The sequence below is a fragment of the Cucurbita moschata genome, unplaced genomic scaffold (assembly GCF_002738365.1).
Source record: "Cucurbita moschata cultivar Rifu unplaced genomic scaffold, Cmos_1.0 Cmo_Scf00006, whole genome shotgun sequence".
In the NCBI taxonomy this organism is placed as follows: Eukaryota; Viridiplantae; Streptophyta; class Magnoliopsida; order Cucurbitales; family Cucurbitaceae; genus Cucurbita; species Cucurbita moschata.
Window position 1 is genome coordinate 2,830,380 of NW_019268522.1, and position 20,260 is coordinate 2,850,639.

Sequence of the window (20,260 nt, forward strand, 5' to 3'; positions counted from 1 at the left end):
TTTTTTTTTTTTTTTTTTTTTTTTTTTCTTTATAAATATTCTTTTATAATAGTGATAACTCATATATTTTTTAATTTAAAATTAAATTATTTTTATTTCTTTTTGACGGGTTTTCTTTAGAGTATCATATCGTAGATATGAAAGTGGAGGATTCAAAGTTACGAGTCCTTAAAAAAATATAACTCCAAACGTCGTACCTACTAAATTGTGATTAGATTTTGATAATTTTATTGTTCTGATAAAGTATTTATTATTATTTATATTATTAGGTTAAATTAATAAAAATATCCTTAAATTTGGTATTTTGTCCCTAAAATACCCTCTACTTTTAGATAGGATTAAAAATACCCTTAAATTTAAAAAATAAAAATAAAAAATACAACTTATTAATATTTTGTTTAAATAATAGCCTTAAACTTTTAAAAATAATGTAATTGTATTTTTATTTTTATTATTTATTTTTTTTAAGTTTAAGAGTATTATTGAAACTTTTAAAAATTTATATTATTTTTTTTAGATGAGTTTAAAGGTAGCTTATTAATTTTTAAAAGTTTCGAAAATACCCTTAACTTTTAGATAAGTCCAAAAATACCCTTAAACTTAAAAAAAAGTTTAAAAATACCCTCATCCCAGTTTTGGATGGAAACTATTAATATTTTATTTAAAAAATATCCCTAAACTTTACAAAATAACGGTAAATTATTATTATTTATTTAAATAATTTTTAGACAGACTTTAAAGGTAGTTTATTAATTTAGCCTAAATTTTTAAAATTTCAAAAATACCCTCAACTTTTAGATAAGTCCAAAAATACCCTTAAACTTAAAAAAAAAAAAAGTTCAAAAATATCCTCACAGCAGTTTTGGATGGAAATTATTAACATTTTGTTTAAAAAATAACCTTAAACTTTTAAACATATTTTTTATTTTTTATTTTTTATTTTTTTAAGCTTAATAGTATAATTAAAACTTTTAAAAATTTAATATATAATATATAATATAGATATTTTCAAAATGTTATTCAAATTATATATATATATCGATATAATTTTTTTTTATAAAATATTTTATAAAAACTAGCTAACAACCAATATGAGCATAGATCAACTGATATAAACTATACAAGATTACGAGAACACGCCGTTTTGTCAAAAGAAAAATCGATAAAATTTTGTGGCCGAAATTACGCCAACGAGGAGAGGATGAATAGGGAATAAATTCTTATGAACAATTGCTTATGGGTTTAAACTTCTCCCATTCTTATTGCTTGGTTTATTTTCATTTTCAACATCATATTCCTTTCTCAATGATTTGTGTGGAAATATATGCTGTCTATCATTCAATTGGCAAGTTCTCGTGGTGGATAGCTACTTGTTTATGTTCGTTTTCCTGCTTGATATCTCATGAGCGGGATTGGATACTCGTAGCTGATCGTAGAATCGTAACCATGTTTCAGTTTTTAATTAGAGGAAGGAAATCGATATCTCACGATCGGAATTGGATACCCGTATATGATCGTAGAATTGTAACCATGTTTCAGTCTTTAACTAGAGGAAGGAAATCACTATGGAAGGAAATCGATATCTCACGATCGGGATTGGATACCCGTATATGATTGAAGCATCATATTCATGTTTTAGTTTTTTAACTAGAGGAAGAAAATCGATTCAGGCTAGATTTCCACCCACTCGAGGTTGCTTATCTACAACCCAAATACGAATGAGCCGACTGACCTGATGTTCGGGTATTATAGTTATAAAGAAGACTTCTCCGATAATTTGATAAGCGTTTGATTTTTTTTAGTGCCGAATATATTCATATATTCCATTAAATACAATATCAAAATTTTAAAAAATAAAAATAAAGAACAAAAGGTTTGATCGTGTCAGGTCTAGTACGATCAGTAGGCTACCAATCCCACTAGCGTTCTTCTTTAGATTATGATTCCACTGGTAAACTATGACTAACTGTGGAATGTCGTCACGTCGAGTACGATTAGTATCAAAATTTTTTAAAAAAAACGCTAGAAGGAGGGCACGTCGAGTACGATTAGTATCAAAATTTTAAAAAAAAAACGCTAAAAGGAGGGCTTGAACCTCCGACCTTGTGGTTAACAGCCACACGCTCTAACCAACTGAACTATTCCAGCACATATGAATTTTTTAATCAAGCCAATTATCTAACAAATTAATAAAAATCAGTTTCTTAATTCAAGGATTAAGTGTATTCCAAAAATAGTAAAACCAAAATTTAATTTAATTTAATTAAAAAAAATAGAATCTCTAATTTTGTGGATAATATTCACGTGCTCTGATTAAATGAATTTGGTGCGATCGTAGCAGATATTGTCGTTTTTGGATTTTTTTTTCTCCGACTTTCCCTCCAGATTTTTAAAACGCGTATGCGAGGGAGAGGTTTTCACACCCTTATAACGGTTGTTTCGTTCTCCTCCCCAACCGATGTGAGATCTCATAAATAGTGAGTCAAACCCTCTTCATCGATAGAATCAATTTGAAGGAAGAATAGTCGGAAGTAGTTCGTCGAAGCTTCGTCGGAAAACTGGTAAGTTAAAGTTTAAAAAAACCCATAAATTTCTTTCGTGAAATTCTCTCTAGCATGTTTAACCATTTTGTAAAGAAATCGAGAGATATTTCGGTCCAAAAATGCAGCAAAAGAAGCAAATCAAGGCTTATACAAGTCATGGTCTAATGTTCGAGTCAAAGCTAAGAAGAGCTAAATTAATAAAAGACTAAAGAGACGCCAAAACTTTCACTATATTTTTTTAATTATATAATTAAAATATTTAAAAAAAAATCCTTTTGTATTTGTTTAAAAAATCCTCTTAAATTTTTTTTTTGTAACGACCCAAATCCACCGCTACCAAATACCTCTCCAACGAATGTGGGACATCACAATCCACCTCCCTTCGGGGCCAGCGTTCTCACTGGCATTCATTCCTTTCTCCAATTGATGTGGGACCCCTCCAAATCCACCTCTTTTGGAGCTAGCGTCCTTACTGACACACTGCCTTGTGTCTAACCCTTTAGGGAACAGCGAGAAGGCTGACACATCACCTGGTGTCTGGCTCTCTGATACCATTTGTAACAACCTAAATCCACTGCTAGCAAATATTGTTCTCTTTAGATTTTCTCTTTCGGGATTCCCCTCAAGGCTTTCAAACTCGTCTACCAGGGAAAGATTTCCACACCCGGTGTTTTGTTCTCCTCCCCAACCAATGTACGACATCACATTTTTAAAATTTTTAAAAACAATTCTAAAAAATACGAAAATAGTACTTTATTTCAAAAATACCCTTAAACTTTAAATTTTTCATTAATACTAAGTCTTTTTAAAAAATTCAAAAATACTTTTAGTTACTATATTTAAAAAAAAAAAATACCATAAAATTTTTAAAACGCCATTAACCTCCTTTATCTTTATAAAAGAAAAACAATTTTTTTTTTAATGTCGACCTTTTATATATTATCTCTAAAGGTTTTTTTTTTTTAATTTTTAAAAATTTAAGGAAATTTTTTAAATAAAATATTAACTATTTTTATATTTAAAAAAAAAAAAGTAATTTAGGATATTTTTTATTTTTTTGAAAATTGAAAAATACAAGTCAACGATATTTCCGCATGATTAATTATAAAGTGATAACGGTATCATGGAAAATACTTTAAAAATGTGCAATCATTGCATATTATTAAATATTATAATTATTTAATTATTAAAATTAATCATTGACTTTCCACGTCTCTTCAACTATTCTTTAACTTTTAAAAATTTTAATTTTAATTTATATTTTATTTCAAAAATACTTTTCCACTCTTAAATAATTTTAAAAATACTTTTTAATTCGCAAAATATTTTTAAATTTTATTAATACCTTTTATAAAATCTTAAAAAAAAACACCTTTTATTTTTTATTAGGTAATTAAGATATATTTAAAATAGGGATTAAAATTAAATATTTGAAAGTATAAAAATTAAAATAAAGGCTGATATTTATTTTTTTATGAAATTAAATTAAATATATATATTTTATTTATTATAAGATATAATATTTTAATCGAGTGAGATGAAAAAAAAAAAAAACTACAAAATATATAATTAGTTAGTGGGTTTTGCATCAAATTTCCATTTCATATATATTAATGAGTCAGCATTCCCTTATTTAGTTAACCCTAATATATATATATATATTTAAATTTTAAAATTTTGTATATTCGATTCGAGTTATAAACAAAGGATAAAACGGGTTATGTGACACCCAAATAAATGAATGATCATGAATAAACCAAAACCACGTCGAAACGAGAGTGATCTTGAGGATATGATGGTCGAGAGATGCTTTAAAAAATTGATAGTTACTACCTATGTCAATAACGTGCATTTTTCTTCTCAGTGACTCGATCGTAAAAACTTCAAAGTTAAGTGTGGTTAGTTTGGAGCAATGCTATATTGGACGACCGGGAAATAGCACTGGACAAACAAAGAACTACATATTCTGACTATCAGAGCCTTTTAAAGAGGTAAGGTGTGATTTAAGGGCGATTTAGACTTGGAATGCTATGAGCCCCATTTACGAAAGTCTAAGCTACGGTACAGGATAAACAAAGTTTAAACAGTGCACTTCATGCCGAGATTCATATCAGAATTTGAAATCTAGATTCAGGGTCTATTTGACTTCACGACACGACCACATTACCTACTTGTCTTGAAATATTGGGAGTGAAGATTATCTCGGTAAACGAACACGAATTCATGCTAAAAGACAGAGTAACTATCAGACCCTGTCTATTAGATTATTAAAATTTCCATTTATGGAGGATGAGGTGAGAGAATAAGCAAATAAATTTAAGGTTATGAGGAAAATAATGAAGAGACTTGTGGTTGAAATGAAGACACGTGTCATCATATCAATGGTGGTGATTGGAATTCAGTGATGTGGACACCCAAGTCATTGGTTTGGTTTTCTATTTATTAACAAATAATGTCCATTCAAACATCTTCCAACATGAACAAATAATAAGAAATGGATTTATTATTATTATTATTATTTTACGACCGTTCAATAATAAATGGGCAGATATTCGAACCTTTAATCTTTAAAATAAATAATAATATCAAAGTCGGAACTAGATATGTATAATATCGAAACCAGATCAATGTTAGATTAAATGTGTATAATATCGAGATCAATGTTAGATTAAATGGGTAGAGATTCGAACATCTAATCTTTAAAACATGTATAATATTGTAAAACAGATGTATCGAAACTAGATATGTTATCTAATATTTAAAATAGGTGTATATTATCGTAAAACTGACGTATAATATCGAAACTAGATATGTTAGATTAAATTGGTACGGATTCGAACATCTAATCTCTAGAACATGTGTATAATATCGTAAAACAGATGTATAATATTGAAACTAGATATGTTAGATTAAATTGATATGGATTCGAACATATAATCTCTAAAACAGATATATAATATCGATACCAAAAATGTTAGATTAAATGGGTAGGGATTCAAAGATCTAATCTTTAAACAGATTATAATATCGAAACTAGATATGTTAGATTATACGGATAGGGATTCGAACATATAATATTTAGAACATGTGTATAATATCGTAAAACAGTTGTTGTGATGTCCCACATTGGTTGGGTAGGAGAACAAACTACCCTTTATAAGATAAGAGTGTGGAAACCTTCCCCTAACAGACGCGTTTTAAAAGCCTTGAGGGAAAGCCCGAGTGGATCTGGGTCGTTACAGACCAAAGAAGACAATATCTGCTAGCGGTGGATCTGGGACGTTACAGTTGTATAATATCAAAACTAGATATGGCATTTGAACATCTAATCTTTAAACAGATGTATAATATCGAAACGGGATATATTAGATTAAATGGGTAGGAATTCGAACATCTAATCTTATCAAAGTTTTGAAATTGTGTCCACCAACCTGTTGAATATTAAACCGTGTCTATTAGACCTGTAACGTTTTCAATAATATCGAGTCTAAATGGTCGGGTTCGAAACATTACAACCAAATAAAGACGAAATTTCAACAAAACTAAAATAATAAAACAAATACCCTTCTTAACTGCAGCATTAAAGAAACGTTTAGTACAAATAACAAGTAGTAAAAGACAGTTCCATTAAGAACAATACATTGACAAAAATTCATGAGCAGCTCAAATGTCTCTCATATACAAATTTATATGTGTAATTGAAGAACATTTTTCAACTTTGAATAGAATTCCCGAGCGCCTCGAAGGATCGATTAGCTGGTATGAACGACGCAGGTTGCTTGGTAAATATTTTTCAACTTTGAATAGAATTTCCGAGCGCCTCGAAGGATCGATTCGCTGGTATGAACGTCGCAGGTTGCTTCGTAACTGCAGCTAAGATATCAGCATAGCCCACAACTCCAACCAGGACATCGTCATTTTCATCCTCAGTTACCCAGACATGGCTTGCCCTGTGAGAAAGCATCTGAGCCATAACAGCAGCCAATGAACTTGTAACTTTACATGTCAAGGGAGCACTTCGGCCACGGTACATGCTCCGGCTGATCCCGAACGTGGGGCTTGATGGGTTGAATCCGATACTTCTACTGCTGAATTTCTTTGCCCGTGTTGCGCCACCGGCATTGGCAGGGTTGTTTTCGTCGACGTTAGCATTAGCGGATAGATCCGGGACCATTCGAGAGTTCATGTTGTCTTCTACTCCCATTACAAACTGCCCAGCAGAAAGATTAGCTAACGCCCAAGCAGCAGCCAAGTAATTGCATTTCCAGAGTTTGGAGGCTGAAATCTCTCCAATGATCTTGTATTGATTATCATGCATGTTTTCGATAACAGCCACTGCAATCGGGTCATCAGGAAGCTTATGAGCGATATCGATTGCAGGAGTCGAGGCATCGATAGAGCAGTAGTTTGGGTTGATGACTCCGAGAGTAGAGATGGAGGATAGAGGGAGTGGTGCAAGGGCGCCGAGGCAACCGATAAGGAAACGGATGACATCTTCTCTTGAGAGACAGCAAAACTTATCGTGTCCCGTTGAAGACGAAGATGGTCGATTAGCATTTACTACACTGAGGTTATGGCTGCTATTGCCAGGGGCATCAATGTTCTTCAACCACTTACCATTATAGAGAATGGAGAACCGTTTGCTCATTCCTTTCCATACCACGCTCTTTCGGATTAGGAGACGCCTCACGCCTTGCTTCATCATTTCCAATGCGTCTATCAACCTTTTTCACATGGACAGATCAAGAGGTTCAATCATTTGAATGTAAGAACAAATTTCTTTCATGCAGTTTCTAAGGTCTTTGAGAAACCATAGTCATTGCACTCAAAGATACACGATGAGCAGTCATAAGTATAATTTTTTTCATGAATCGAAGACCAACGAAACGAGTCCAAGCTGGAAAACTATTATCAATCAGCTACTCTAGTTACTCGAGTCAAAAGCATCGAAAACGAGCTAAACCACCCTGACTTCAGAAACTAAGAGAGAAACATTAGACGGTCCTACTGATAGAAATTGATAAGAATCTACCTTGTGCATATGTAAATAATTTTGATCTCAACATGGATACGATATTTCTCGCACACATAAGTTGGCAGTAGCATCTCATCATTAATTGGTCTTGGAGCTACACCGTCATGCTAGGCTAAAGGTTTTTGTTATGAAGTTTGTTCGACTCCAAAGGATATTCTATTCCGGGATACCTTATGTTTCAAATTCAAGTTTGTTCTTCGTTAAGCGGGTAGCCTCACAGTAGCATCTCATCATTAATTGGTCTTGAAGCCACACCGTCATGTTGTGCTAAAGGTTTTTGTTATAAACTTCATTCGACTCCAAAGGATATTCTATTTCGGGGTACCTTACGTTTCAGATTCAAGTTTGTTCTTCGTTAAGCGAGTAGCCTCACAGAAGCATCTCATCCTTAATCGGTCTTGAAGCTACACCGTCATGCTACACTAAAAATTTTTGTTATAAAGTTCGTTCGACTCCTAAAGATATTCTATTCCAAGATACCTTATGTTTCAAATTCAAGTTTGTTCTTCGTTACGTGGGTAACCTCACAATAGCATCTCATCATTAATTGGTCTTGAAGCTACACCGTCATGCCACACTAAAAATTTTTGTTATAAAGTTCGTTCGACTCCTAAAGATATTCTATTCCAAGATACCTTATGTTTCAAATTCAAGTTTGTTCTTCGTTACGTGGGTAACCTCACAATAGCATCTCATCATTAATTGGTCTTGAAGCTACACCGTCATGCCACACTAAAAATTTTTGTTATAAAGTTCGTTCGACTCCTAAAGATATTCTATTCCAAGATACCTTATGTTTCAAATTCAAGTTTGTTCTTCGTTACGTGGGTAACCTCACAATAGCATCTCATCATTAATTGGTCTTGAAGCTACACCGTCATGCCACACTAAAAATTTTTGTTATAAAGTTCGTTCGACTCCTAAAGATATTCTATTCCAAGATACCTTATGTTTCAAATTCAAGTTTGTTCTTCGTTACGTGGGTAACCTCACAATAGCATCTCATCATTAATTGGTCTTGAAGCTACACCGTCATGCTATGCTAAAGGTTTTTGTTATAAACTTTGTTCAACTCCAAAGGATGTACTATTTCGGGATACCTTACATTTTAGATTTAAGTTTGTTCTTCGTTAAGTGGGTAGCCTCGCAGTAGCATCTCACCATTGATTGGTCTTGAAGCTACACCGTCATGCTACGCTAAAGGTTTTTGTTATAAACTTCGTTCGACTCCAAAGGAGATCCTATTTCGGGAAACCTTACGTTTCAGATTCAAGCTTGTTCTTCATTAAGCGGATAGCCTCAAAGTAGCATCTCATGTTAATTGGTCATGAAGCTACACCGTCATGCTACGCTAATGGTTTTTGTTATAAACTTCGTTCGACTCCAAAGGATCTACTTACATTTTAGATTCAAGTTTGTTCTTCGTTAAGCGGGTAGCCTCACAGTAGCATCTCATCATTAGTTGGTCTATAAAATCATTGTAAAATTACTGTTCTATAAGAGATCAGAAAAAGAACATAAAAAAGTAAATCCTTAAATGCACTTTACTTTGCTAACAAAAAGTTGAACAATCATCCAATTAATATACTCCAAATGCTTCAGATAAGAACAAAAAAACAAAAAACCAGACGATCAAAACAAAATCTAAAGGAACAAATGCTAACCTTGTTGCAGGATCAACCTGCCTCAACAATGAAGGGTTCGGGACGACGACCTCCGAAATTGGGGTCTTCATTGCCCTATCCTGATCCTCTAGATTCTCCGTTCGAGCCAAGAACGCGACAATATCCAAAGAAGAGAGAATTCCCACAAATCTCTGCTGTTTCATTTCACCATTCTCAATCATGCCCACATGAGTTTTTCTCTTCCAAATCGGTATTCCACACTCCGTCGACTCTCCGATCCCCCTTATCGCCGTTTCAATCGTCTCCGTCTCATAAAACTCCGCCATCTCCGGCTTCCCCACTGTCAGATCCCCAACCACATGATACAAAAAAACTGATGCCATAACAACTCTTCACCTCTCTAAGATAAACACAACCAAAATCAAATAAAACCAATCCTATTAGATCAATCTTAAACACAAATCTCCTCAAAGAATCCAAGATTAAAAATCTACACTAAACGGAAAGAATCTTCACTTCCTCTTCGATTTTGTTAGGAATCACAACTCTCCACACAATGATATTGTCCACTTTGAGCATAAGCTCTCGTGACTTTGCTTTTGAACAGATTTAAGATCCAACAGAACAAGTATTGAATAAGACAATATGAAATTCGATTCAACATATAGCAACAAAAAGAAGGGTGTAACGAAAAGTACCAAGGTTCGCTTCGATTCGAGATTCGATTCAATTCGATTCAAGCTCTCAAACTTCGCAGGAACCGAACGACGGAGCCGAAAACCCCCAACAAAATGGGCAAAAGTTATAAAAGAGAATGAAGGAAGATAAGCAATAAATCAAACCTAGTAATAGGCAATCTACGAAGACTCAAAAACTCGGAGCAAAGAGAATCCGCCATTGATAACGAAGAACAAGAAACGAAGGAAGATGAGAAGAAGGAACAGGGTTAATGCCCATGAAAAACCGAATCCACCAAACAACAACAACAACAAAAAACAGTCACTGAGTTGCTCTGTCAATCAATCAACGAAGAACAATTGAGAGAAGAATCTAAGAACATGGAAGACGAAGACGAGAAGAAAAAAAATGGGAATCGAGAGATGAATGATTGAATAATTGAATTATTGAGCAGAGACATAGAAGGCAAGAACAGGGTTGGCAATCAATGAGTGATGTGGAAGCTTAAACACATGAATTTTTTTTTTTTTTTTCAGGGAAATAATTAGTGATAATGTTTATGAGGAAAAAAAAATTAAATAGGAAAAATCCAAAAAATGAATGATTGATTAAATAAATAAATAAATATATATTTTTTTAAGTCCTTTTCATATTTTTTTAATATAAAAATTAATTTGTCGAGTTGTTTCCTGAAAATATTTAGTGTAGTCCCCGCTCTATAAATTTTGGATAGAGTGAGGACCGAACTAAAAATTTCAGACGAAAAATTATTATTATTATTTTTTTTGGACTAATTTTAAGATTTATTAAAAATATAAGGACTAAATTTAAATATATTGAAGGTACAGGGTATTTTAACTGGATATATTATTTACTTTTCTAAATTAATTAAGCCGTTGTGGCAATTTTTATTATACGTTAAATTTTAATGATGATGGGTAGGAAAATACTGCCCGGAAAAGAAATTTTAAAAAAATTAAAAATTATTGATTTTAGTATAAAAATAACTAGCTGACGAGTAATAAGATTGTCAGATGAATTATAGTGTTAGTTTTACTTCGAACTACTGTCACGGTCATATATCTTCAATCTTGCGGTGTCGTAATCTTGACACGCTCGCGACCAGTCTCTAGGGACATTCAAGCCCCGTATTCATTTTTTGCCCAACTTTGTGGTTTTATCGGAACATCGACAAGGTTTGTCTTCGCCAACTGGACATCGCTTGTGCAGAATTCAAGCTTATTCGGTCACACACGTTGTTCATGCGTGCATGTTTATTCGTTGCAACACAACAACGTTGCATCTTGGTTTCTAACAACACGACCCATTTATCGTGATATTGTTCTATGTTACGGGACACAACAGCTATCTTGACTTGTGTCGGACACATCTGTTGGGAATGGTCAAAATTGATAATTATGAAAATTTGAGGGGTCTAAACATTAAAAATATATAATTGGTAAGAGAAAAAACAAATATAGCCTTTCATATTAAGGGAAATTAATGACATGAACTATTTTGAAGCATTTCATAGATCTAAGGGGTTAAATTGCAAATATTAAAACTTGTGGGGACCAAAAGAGACTATTCAAAGCAACCAATGATAGGGACTATTTGGAAGCATTCATAATTCTAAAGGACTAGATTGCAAAATTCTAGAACTTGTTGGGACCAAAAGAGACTTCTTATCAAATTCGGGACCAAAGGGACGTTTAAGTTCGGGGTATTTTACGCTCGATAATATTGGTGTTCATATAACCCGAGAATCCGATCAACCTGAACTACCCAGTCCATACCATAAAAGTTGGGCTGGGTTAAAATTTTCGGGTTGGGTTGAATCGTGAAAAAATAAAAAATTTAGATCAGTTAGCGAGTTGACATTTTTCTAATCGAGTCAACCCGACCAATCAAAATATAGGGTTACCGTTCATCCCAACCCTACCTTACATTTAAGATTATTACGAACACTAAAAATATTTTACATTTGTAACAGAGCTAATGATATGTTGTGACCCGTAAATATTTTGATATTTGAGTTTTATGAAATTTTATATATTAACGTAATATGTTTTAAAAAAATTCGACAACCCAATAAAAAAAAAATGAAGGAATGAGTCGTGAATTCAAGTTGGTCAGGTCACCGACCCAAATTTATTATTATTTTTTATTTTTATTTTTTTTGTTTTGTTATTCTGAGTTATATATACATATATCTATTTTATTTTTATTTATAATTATTTTTTTATTATTTATTCTTACGCAAATTATAAAAAATAATTTTTAAATATTTGGACGGTAATTTTTTCAATAATTTAAAATCGAGTCGTAAATTTAAATTAAATGTTTAAAAATAAGTAAATACATATTTTAATTTTACTTTTATTAAAAATAAAAATGTAAATAAGTAACCCGACCCAAACCAAATGGACTGAAAAAATTTATAGTTGAGTTGAGTTTGATTCATTAGTTAATAAGAATAACCCGAACAACTAGGTTAAATCTAAACAGTACCATAACCCGACCCAACTGAATTCATAAACAGTCTTAAATGATTCAACAATCGAACTATCTTCGTTTTTTTGTTTTGAATCACACGCTCGACATCAACACAATTTGATTTTGTCATGCATATACGTTGTTCATATCAGTTTCATAGTGCGGTCGTATTTTAGCGGAATATTTATTTTAAGAAAATTACAATAATTTTCAAAAAATAAAAATAGTAAAAGGAAATAAATACTTCATATTATAGCAACAAATAATTAATTAATTATATTTATACTTTTATGAGAAAAAAAATATAATTATATTATATTTTAAAACTAATAATTAGATTTAAGTAAGTCATTAAATAATATAAATTTAAAAGAAAAAATGAGTTTTATATCGTGCTAATAATTTTTTCCTATTTTAATATTTCAAACATTTATACAATAAAATAAATAATTATATTATATTTTGTGAAACATTTCAAATTAATAATTATTATAATAATTTTAAATTAAAATACCTAATTAAATATTTTTTATAATGACCCGACTTTTAAAACATGACTATATTGAAACTGCTACTGCACCATGTACTTGCAATTTGTCCCCGACCCAATCAACCGAGAAGTTCAAAATCAAATGTGTTAAACTAAATCTATGTAAGGTGCCCACTGCTAACAGATATTGTTCGTTTTGATTTGTTACTTATTGTCGTCAGTCTTATGGTTTAAAACGCATTTACGAGAAGGGGCCTAGCGTCATCGTTGGTACAATGCCTGTTGTATGGCTCTAAATCATTTGTAAACGCCAAAGTCCACCGCTAACAGATATTGTCTGCTTTGGCTCGTTACTCATCGCCGTCAGTCTCACGTTTTTTCAAACGTGTTTACCATGGAGAGATTTCCATTCCTTTATAAGAGATGCTTATTTCTCTTCTCCAACCGATGTAGAATCTCACAATCTTTAACTTTTAGCTTATTTTGACTCCGATATTGTTCGCTTTAGCCCGTTACTTATCGCCGTCAACGTTACGGTTTTAAAGCGCGTCTACTATAAGGGGCTTAGTATCCTCGCTGGCACACCGCCTGGTGTATGGCTCTGAATCATTTGTAAGAGTCAAAATCCACCGTTAGCAGATATTGTCTTATGGTTTAAAACGCGTTTACTAGAAGGGCTTAGCGTCATCGCTGGTACACTGCCTGCTGTATGGCTCTGAATCATTTGTAACAGTCAGAGCCCACTGCTAGTAGATATTGTTTGTTTTGGCTCGTTACGCATCGCCATTAGTCTCACAGTTTTTCAAACTCGTCTACTATGGAGAGATTTCCACACCCATATAAGGGTGCTTATTTCTCCTCTCGAACCGACGTGGAATCTCACAATTCGCTTTGGCCCGTTACTTATCGCCGTCAGCCTTACGGTTTTAAAACGCGTCTACTATAAGGGGCTTAGCATACTCGTTGGCACATCGCCCAGTGTATGGCTCTAAATCATTTGTAATAGTCAAAATCGAATGCTAGCAGATATTGTTTTATGGTTTAAAACGCGTTTACTTGAAGGGGCCTAGCGTCATCGCTGGTACACTGTCTGCTGCATGGCTCTAAATCATTTGTAACCGTCAAAGCCCACCACCAGTAGATATTGTATGCTTTGTTTCGTTACAAATCGCCGTCAGTCGCACGTTTTTTCAAACGTGTTTACTATGGAGAGATTTCCATACCCTTATAAGAGATGCTTATTTCTCCTCTCCAACCGATGTGGAATCTCACAATCTTTAGTTTCTAGCTTATTTTGACTCTGATATTGTTCGCTTTGGCCCGTTACTTATCGCCGTCAGCCTTACGGTTTTAAAGCGCGTCTACTATAAGGGGGCTTAGCATCCTCGCTGGCACACCGCTCAGTGTATGGCTCTGAATCATTTGTAATCGCCAAAGTCCACCGTGAACAGATATTGTATGCTTTGGCTCGTTACGCATCGTCGTCAGTCAAATGGTTTTTTAAACGCGTCTAATATGGAGAGATTTTCATACCTTTATAACAGATGGTTAGTTCTTCTCTCTACTCGACGTGGAATCTCACAATCTTTAACTTCTAGCTTATTTTGACTCCGAAGATTAAAAATCAAGGTTTCGAGCATGAACTTTGGCAACCTCCTCGTTTAAGTTTTATTATAGTCGATAAGAGTGTTTAGTATCGTATTTAGGATTGGAGTTCCCAGTTCGCTTAAGTACGGTAAATATAGTCAATAGACTGATAACCCGAACAACCTAAATTTATAAATAAATTTAAGGGTTATTTAAATTGACTGTAACTAGAGCAATATGTATTTGTAAATATTTGATATTTGAGCCGTAGAAAAAAAAAATAATAAAATAATAAAAAAACAAATAAAAAAAATAAACCCCTAAACCCTTACGTCTTTACGTGCTCAACTTCTTTCTTCTTCAAGCCGGTTCCTCCTCCCTCTCAGCAGATCAGTGCCGCCGCTTCCGCCGCCACGTCCCTCCGCCTTCTGCCGCTTAGTACGTAAATTTTTTCTCTGTATGTTGTATCATTCTCAAAGTGGAGGCAAGAACGCCTGCAAAAAACCCTAATTTTTTTTTTCTGTTCGTTTTATAATACTTTTGCTCTGAAAACTACATGTGAACGGAAGAAATCAATCTTATTTCGTCTCTCCCCTAACCTTTCCAACTGTAAAATCTACTGTTTATCGTTCTCGTGTGTTAGTGATTTCAATTTTTTTTCCTCTCTAGAAATTTGTCGGTTGTGATGCGAATTTCTCTGGTTTAAGGTTTGTGTGTTTGGGGTGTTATTTAAAGGGGCGTTCGCTTAATTGTATCTTCGAATTTCATCTATGATTTATTGACTTTGGGTTGATTGCTTTTCTGATACTGGCTTGCACAATTGCTTTATATTCGAATGTAGGGAAGCTTATTTTGTTGTAATTGCAATGTCGTCCTTAAAGAATGCGGTTCCTAAACGGCCTTACAAGGAGAGAGCTCAGCCGTAAGTGATAAGGCTTTTCATGTTACTATTTTTTATTGTGTGTATGAGTTTTTTTAACCTTTTATGGATGACGGATTTGTGTAATTGTTTAGGAATTCTCGGAAGAAATTTGGGCTTCTTGAGAAGCATAAAGACTATGTCGAGCGTGCTAAGGCTTATCATAAGAAGGAAGATACGTTACGGGTAATGTTTGAAATGCCTTTACCATGGAATTTACACAATTTTCTTTTATTTATCGAATTCTGTCGACGTGTCCTTGATTTGGTTCTTTTGTATTTTTTGTGTTGATCAATTTTCAGAAACTTAAAGAGAAAGCAGCATTCAAGAATCCAGATGAGTTTTACTTTAAGATGATTAAGACGAGAACAGTTGACGGAGTCCATAGACCAGAGTAATCACTGTAGATGATTTCGAACATCGACTGATTTTGGTACTTCTTTCTGTTTTCTTATGCCTCTTAATCTTTATATGTTGTAGGAGTCAAGTAAATAAGTATACTGCAGAGCAACTCATGTTGATGAAGACCCAAGATGCAGGGTATATACTTCAGAAAGTGCAGAGTGAGAAAAGGGTGAGTTCTTAGCGAGGTTTTGTTTCTTTTATTGACTAGGATTCCTTTGAAGAACTTGTTGATTTATTAATTTATCTAATCTATCAACTCTGACTCTTCTTTACAGAAAATTGAAAAACTGACAGCCACGTTGCATTCGCTTGATAATCAGCCATCAAATAAGCATATTTACTTTGCTGAAGACAGGTTTGAGCACAACTTGAAACTTTTTCCACTTTCCCAAACGAAAATACATCAAATAGTTCTTGGTCTGCATATGGGCCAGACCAAGAGTTATTTGATAAACGCATCGAATAGTTATTGGTCTTCAAATTGGATAGAAATGCCTCAATTTTTCATAATTATCTCTTACCATTTATCTTGTTACTTCAGTTTTCTTGAGGCTATAGTCATTATGGTTGTGACTTAGTGTAAATGCATCCTACCCTTCCATCACTATAGCTATGCCACCGTTTTAATCAATTGGAGAGCTCTTTTGTAACTATCCTTTTGGGTTCTCCTCGTCTCTTGTAACTTCATTTGATCAGTGAAATTGTTTCTTATTCAATACTCTTCTTTTGGTTTCAAAGAAGAGCCTCAGGAATGCCTTAACTTAAGATAAATATATACAACATTTGATACTGTTGCCTAATGCATTCAACCTACTTATTTTGGATAAACTGGTAGACCTAACTCATTAGCTTCCTGCTTATTCTAATGCAGTGAAGTTTTTTTTTTTTATTTTAATAATTTTATTATTATTATTTTTTTTATTTTTTATGTTTAATTGCTTATAAATCATTGTTGATTACTTGCAGGGAGGAGGCCAATGAAATTCAATCTCGCTCTTCCAAAGATAGATCAGTGGCATCGTCTGAGGCAGTTCCGGACAGTATTAAAAGGTAGCATTATTACTGAGGATGCAGACAGCTGCATGTAAATCTTTTTTTTTTAGGACACTTTTAATTGTTTTGAAAAGATTAATCAAGCTTATGCAAAGGAGGCACCCTCCTAGGAGTTGACATAAATCCTCTTTGATTATGGTTGATTACAGTGGTCAAGTGAATTTCACAGGAAGCTTCAACGGGAACAAAATACTTTAGCTAACAAATAAACTTTCTTCCACTTACCCTCCATTGAATATTTTTTCCGCTCTTTGATGACCCCCCTGTAGTATAGTTTTGGTTGCTTAATTGCAAGTGAACCATTGTGTTTCAACCTATGCAGTTATGATGAATTTACGTATGTTTGATTGAAAAGGAATGGCCATGGATTTTAATATTTTATGATGCAGCTGCGTACACTTGTTATTTTTAAGCAATTGGACGGTATAGAATCATTAGCAACATCACGTGCATCGTTCAAATTGAAGTAATGTCAAAATTCTTGACATTGGATTTTTTCAGTTTGTGTGAGAATATTACTTAGAACTTCATGACAATATTACTTAGGGCTGGAGTGTTGAATGGACGGTGTAAACAAAGATGTTTTATCACTTCCAGATTCTCCCATTATGAGTGTAATTGCGGGAATATATTTAGTTATGAGGCTTGAACACATACTTTATTCTGCACTGACGGTAAAGATTCTGCATGTTGAAGCATAGGTTTATTCCTCTCCTGTCCTCCAAAATGTTCGTTCCTTTCTAGCCAAGTATTCCAAAGGAATTTCGGATAAGATCGAGCCAAATGATTTTAGGGCTAAACTTAATCTTCTATCAATGATCAGGTTCTATAACCGGTCATACATAATAATTATGATTTGAATCTTTAGAGGTTCAATTTCTTACTTGGCATATTTTACTCAGTAGACTGACAGTCTTTTTCAATGCATAAGATGTTACCTGATTTGTGTGTGGTTTCCTTCTTTTCTGAACACAGGAAAACCATTTCGTCTTACAAAGAACTGGAGGCAAGGAGGAGTAGAGTCAGTGAATTGGAGAAACTTTATATGGATATGACACTGCAACAGGAATTAATGGTACTTTTCTAATGTGATTGTAGCTGTGTCAGTTTCGTGGACGGGTAGATAGTGTATTAAAATGATTATTGAATCTGAAATGTGATACATGCTTATAACAGAAAAAGGGTCGCAAACGTAAACTCCGGGAAGATGAGCTCACCAATCCAACTTCAAAACCTGTATACAAGTGGAGGGCAGAACGAAAGCGATAACAAAGGTCTAATGCTTTACAGTTTTGCTTGCTCTATATATGTTAGTGTTTTGTTTTCTAAAATTTTTTCTACATTAGCATCATCGGGTTTCCTAAGATTGTAGAAGTTCTTGATGTTGCATTGCAATGGGGCGCTGCTGGCACAATATAATTGTCAGTGGTGTGTTATTGCAATTTCTCTTAGTTTTTTTTTTTTTTTTGAATCTTTTGAACACTGTTTATCAATAAATTGATTGTTTTTCCTGATTGGGTTGTGTACTTGGACCACAACTATCAAGAATTGATTAATTTGAAAGGCTTAAAATCATCAAAATTGAAAAGGAAAATTACATTTGGAGTCCCATAGGTTAGATTGCATTTGATTCCCTGATTGTTTTTGAACTCAACAAGGAGATTTCTCATTTGTTTTGGGTTGAAGCGGAAGGGGAATTCCCCTTTGATTTCGTCTTTGTTTTAATGTGATTTCCTCCTCAATTTATCTTATTTATTTTTATTTTATTTTATTGGAAGTGTGGGAAAGAATGTGAGAAGGGAAGTTGAGGGAAGAATGTGAACAAGAATAGAGAAAGAAAAGAGAGAAAAAAAAAAAAAAAAGAAGATAGGAGGAAGACCTCCCTCGTTCTAGATCTAGAATGAAGTTTAGAATGAAGGAGTTCCTAGAACGAAGTTTAGAATGAAGGAGGGAACTGTAGCTGTCCAAACCCACCACTAATAGATCTTGTCCTCTTTGGGCTTTCCCCTCAAAGTTTTAGAACGCGTCTGCTGGAAGATTCCACACCCTTATAAGGAACGCTTCGTATATGGGATCTCACAATCCGCTCTCCTTTGGGGGCCTAGCGTCCATGCTTGCACACCACCCTGTGTTTGTCTCTGATACCAATTGGAACGAAGCATTCTTTATATGGGCGTGGAAACCTCTCCCAACCAGACGCGTTTTAAAATCTTGAGGGAAGTCCAAAAGAGAAAGAACCCACAGAAGATAACATCTGCTAGCGGTGGACTTGGGTTGTTACATGAACTCTCCTCTATGGTCGGTGGTCGGTGGTGAAAGAAGAAAAAGAAATAATATATTTTTTTTTAATAAAAACCATTATTAACTGGAAAATTAACACTAAAATGAATGGAGGGAACAAAATGAAACCAAATTTAATATTCAGGAGTATACTTGTTGGGTTTGAAAACTCAGGAATACAAATGCAACCAAATCCAAGCCATGTTATTACTGAATACGTTTGTTTTCATTTCTCATTGCCTTTGTACTCTTGGTGGTTGATTCTAGGATTTGGGTTTTTGTTTACAGTTCCTAGCCCAGGCAGATTTTGCAGAAGATGTAGTCAGTTATATATAAGTTCACAACTCGCAATATCCAAGGAGATGGATAATCACCTGTTGAAACTCGCAATATAATCACATTCTGGTTCCTTGTGTTCGTTTTTGTCAAATTTTGTGTTCACAGCTTAATTAATTAAACATGCTATATTTCTTCTGGGGTATGAAGAATGTAATCTAATTATTGTTACCGTTAATTTACTGAGTAATATATAGTTTTGTTCTTCAATTCTACTTTGCTGAGGGCTTGGCAGCCTCTTCTGTTTTACTTTGTTTATTCAAGATTTTGTTTATAGGTTATTTTATAGAATAAATAGTTGACCTATGAACGTTTTTTAGGATGAAATATATACTTTCGGTCCGTAATGTTTGTGGTCGGTGTCTATTTGGGTTGATTAGAGTTTTCTCTGGAAGCTTTTGAGTAGAAAACTATTAGAATATTAAATGAAAAATTGATATTATCGTTTACTTAGGGTTTTTCTTTTTTAACTTTTAAACCCTAAAGTAGTGTTTCCTTGTATTTCTTGTTGCAAGTTTCTTTTGGAGTTGAATGGAGTGGAAATTTTTTATTTAAATGAAGAATGAGAGAGAGTCAAAGATTTCTTCTTGTTAGCTAAATGAGGCGTGGGACGAGATTTATTCCTCATCCCAGTTCTTACCCTCGACCCCGACCAAATTTCAGCTTCATGTATATTGGAAAGTTTAGTTGGTTGATGATATGAAATAGCATTGTCCTTTCGGGGTTGTCCTTCCTTTTGTTAAGCAGTTCCCGTTCCGTCCTAAGCTTATGATAAAGAAGAGCATTCAAGGTCCAATGGCAAAGATCAAATGA

At 33.6% G+C, this 20,260-nt stretch overlaps 2 protein-coding genes and 1 non-coding gene across 4 annotated transcripts; 1 reads left to right on the top strand and 2 right to left on the bottom strand.

Annotated features, from left to right (window-relative positions):
• Positions 1-2,074: 2,074 nt before the first annotated feature.
• Positions 2,075-2,148, bottom strand: TRNAN-GUU. The gene has a single exon. It is a non-coding gene; the product is annotated as a tRNA-Asn (tRNA).
• A 3,938-nt stretch (positions 2,149-6,086) lies between these two features.
• LOC111444026 (CBS domain-containing protein CBSX6-like) lies at positions 6,087-10,374 on the bottom strand. 2 transcript variants are annotated; one of them, XM_023081937.1, is made up of 3 exons: positions 9,902-10,374; positions 9,243-9,603; positions 6,087-7,267 (listed from the first exon to the last, which is right to left on the bottom strand). In XM_023081937.1, exons 2-3 carry the CDS (start codon positions 9,584-9,586, stop codon positions 6,337-6,339), a joined length of 1,275 nt encoding a protein of 424 aa, XP_022937705.1. In that variant the 5' UTR covers positions 9,587-9,603; positions 9,902-10,374; the 3' UTR covers positions 6,087-6,336. The 2 variants fall into 2 exon arrangements, with proteins under 2 accessions (XP_022937705.1, XP_022937706.1); XM_023081938.1 differs by having other exon boundaries at positions 9,243-9,608.
• Positions 10,375-14,784: 4,410 nt separating this feature from the next.
• On the top strand, positions 14,785-19,662 carry LOC111444029 (probable U3 small nucleolar RNA-associated protein 11). The gene is made up of 10 exons (XM_023081940.1): positions 14,785-14,892; positions 15,296-15,376; positions 15,469-15,559; positions 15,676-15,767; positions 15,854-15,947; positions 16,054-16,133; positions 16,745-16,828; positions 17,807-17,906; positions 18,008-18,105; positions 19,400-19,662. The coding sequence occupies exons 2-9, from the start codon at positions 15,321-15,323 to the stop codon at positions 18,098-18,100; spliced, it is 690 nt and encodes a 229-aa protein (XP_022937708.1). The 5' UTR covers positions 14,785-14,892; positions 15,296-15,320; the 3' UTR covers positions 18,101-18,105; positions 19,400-19,662.
• Positions 19,663-20,260: the final 598 nt, after the last annotated feature.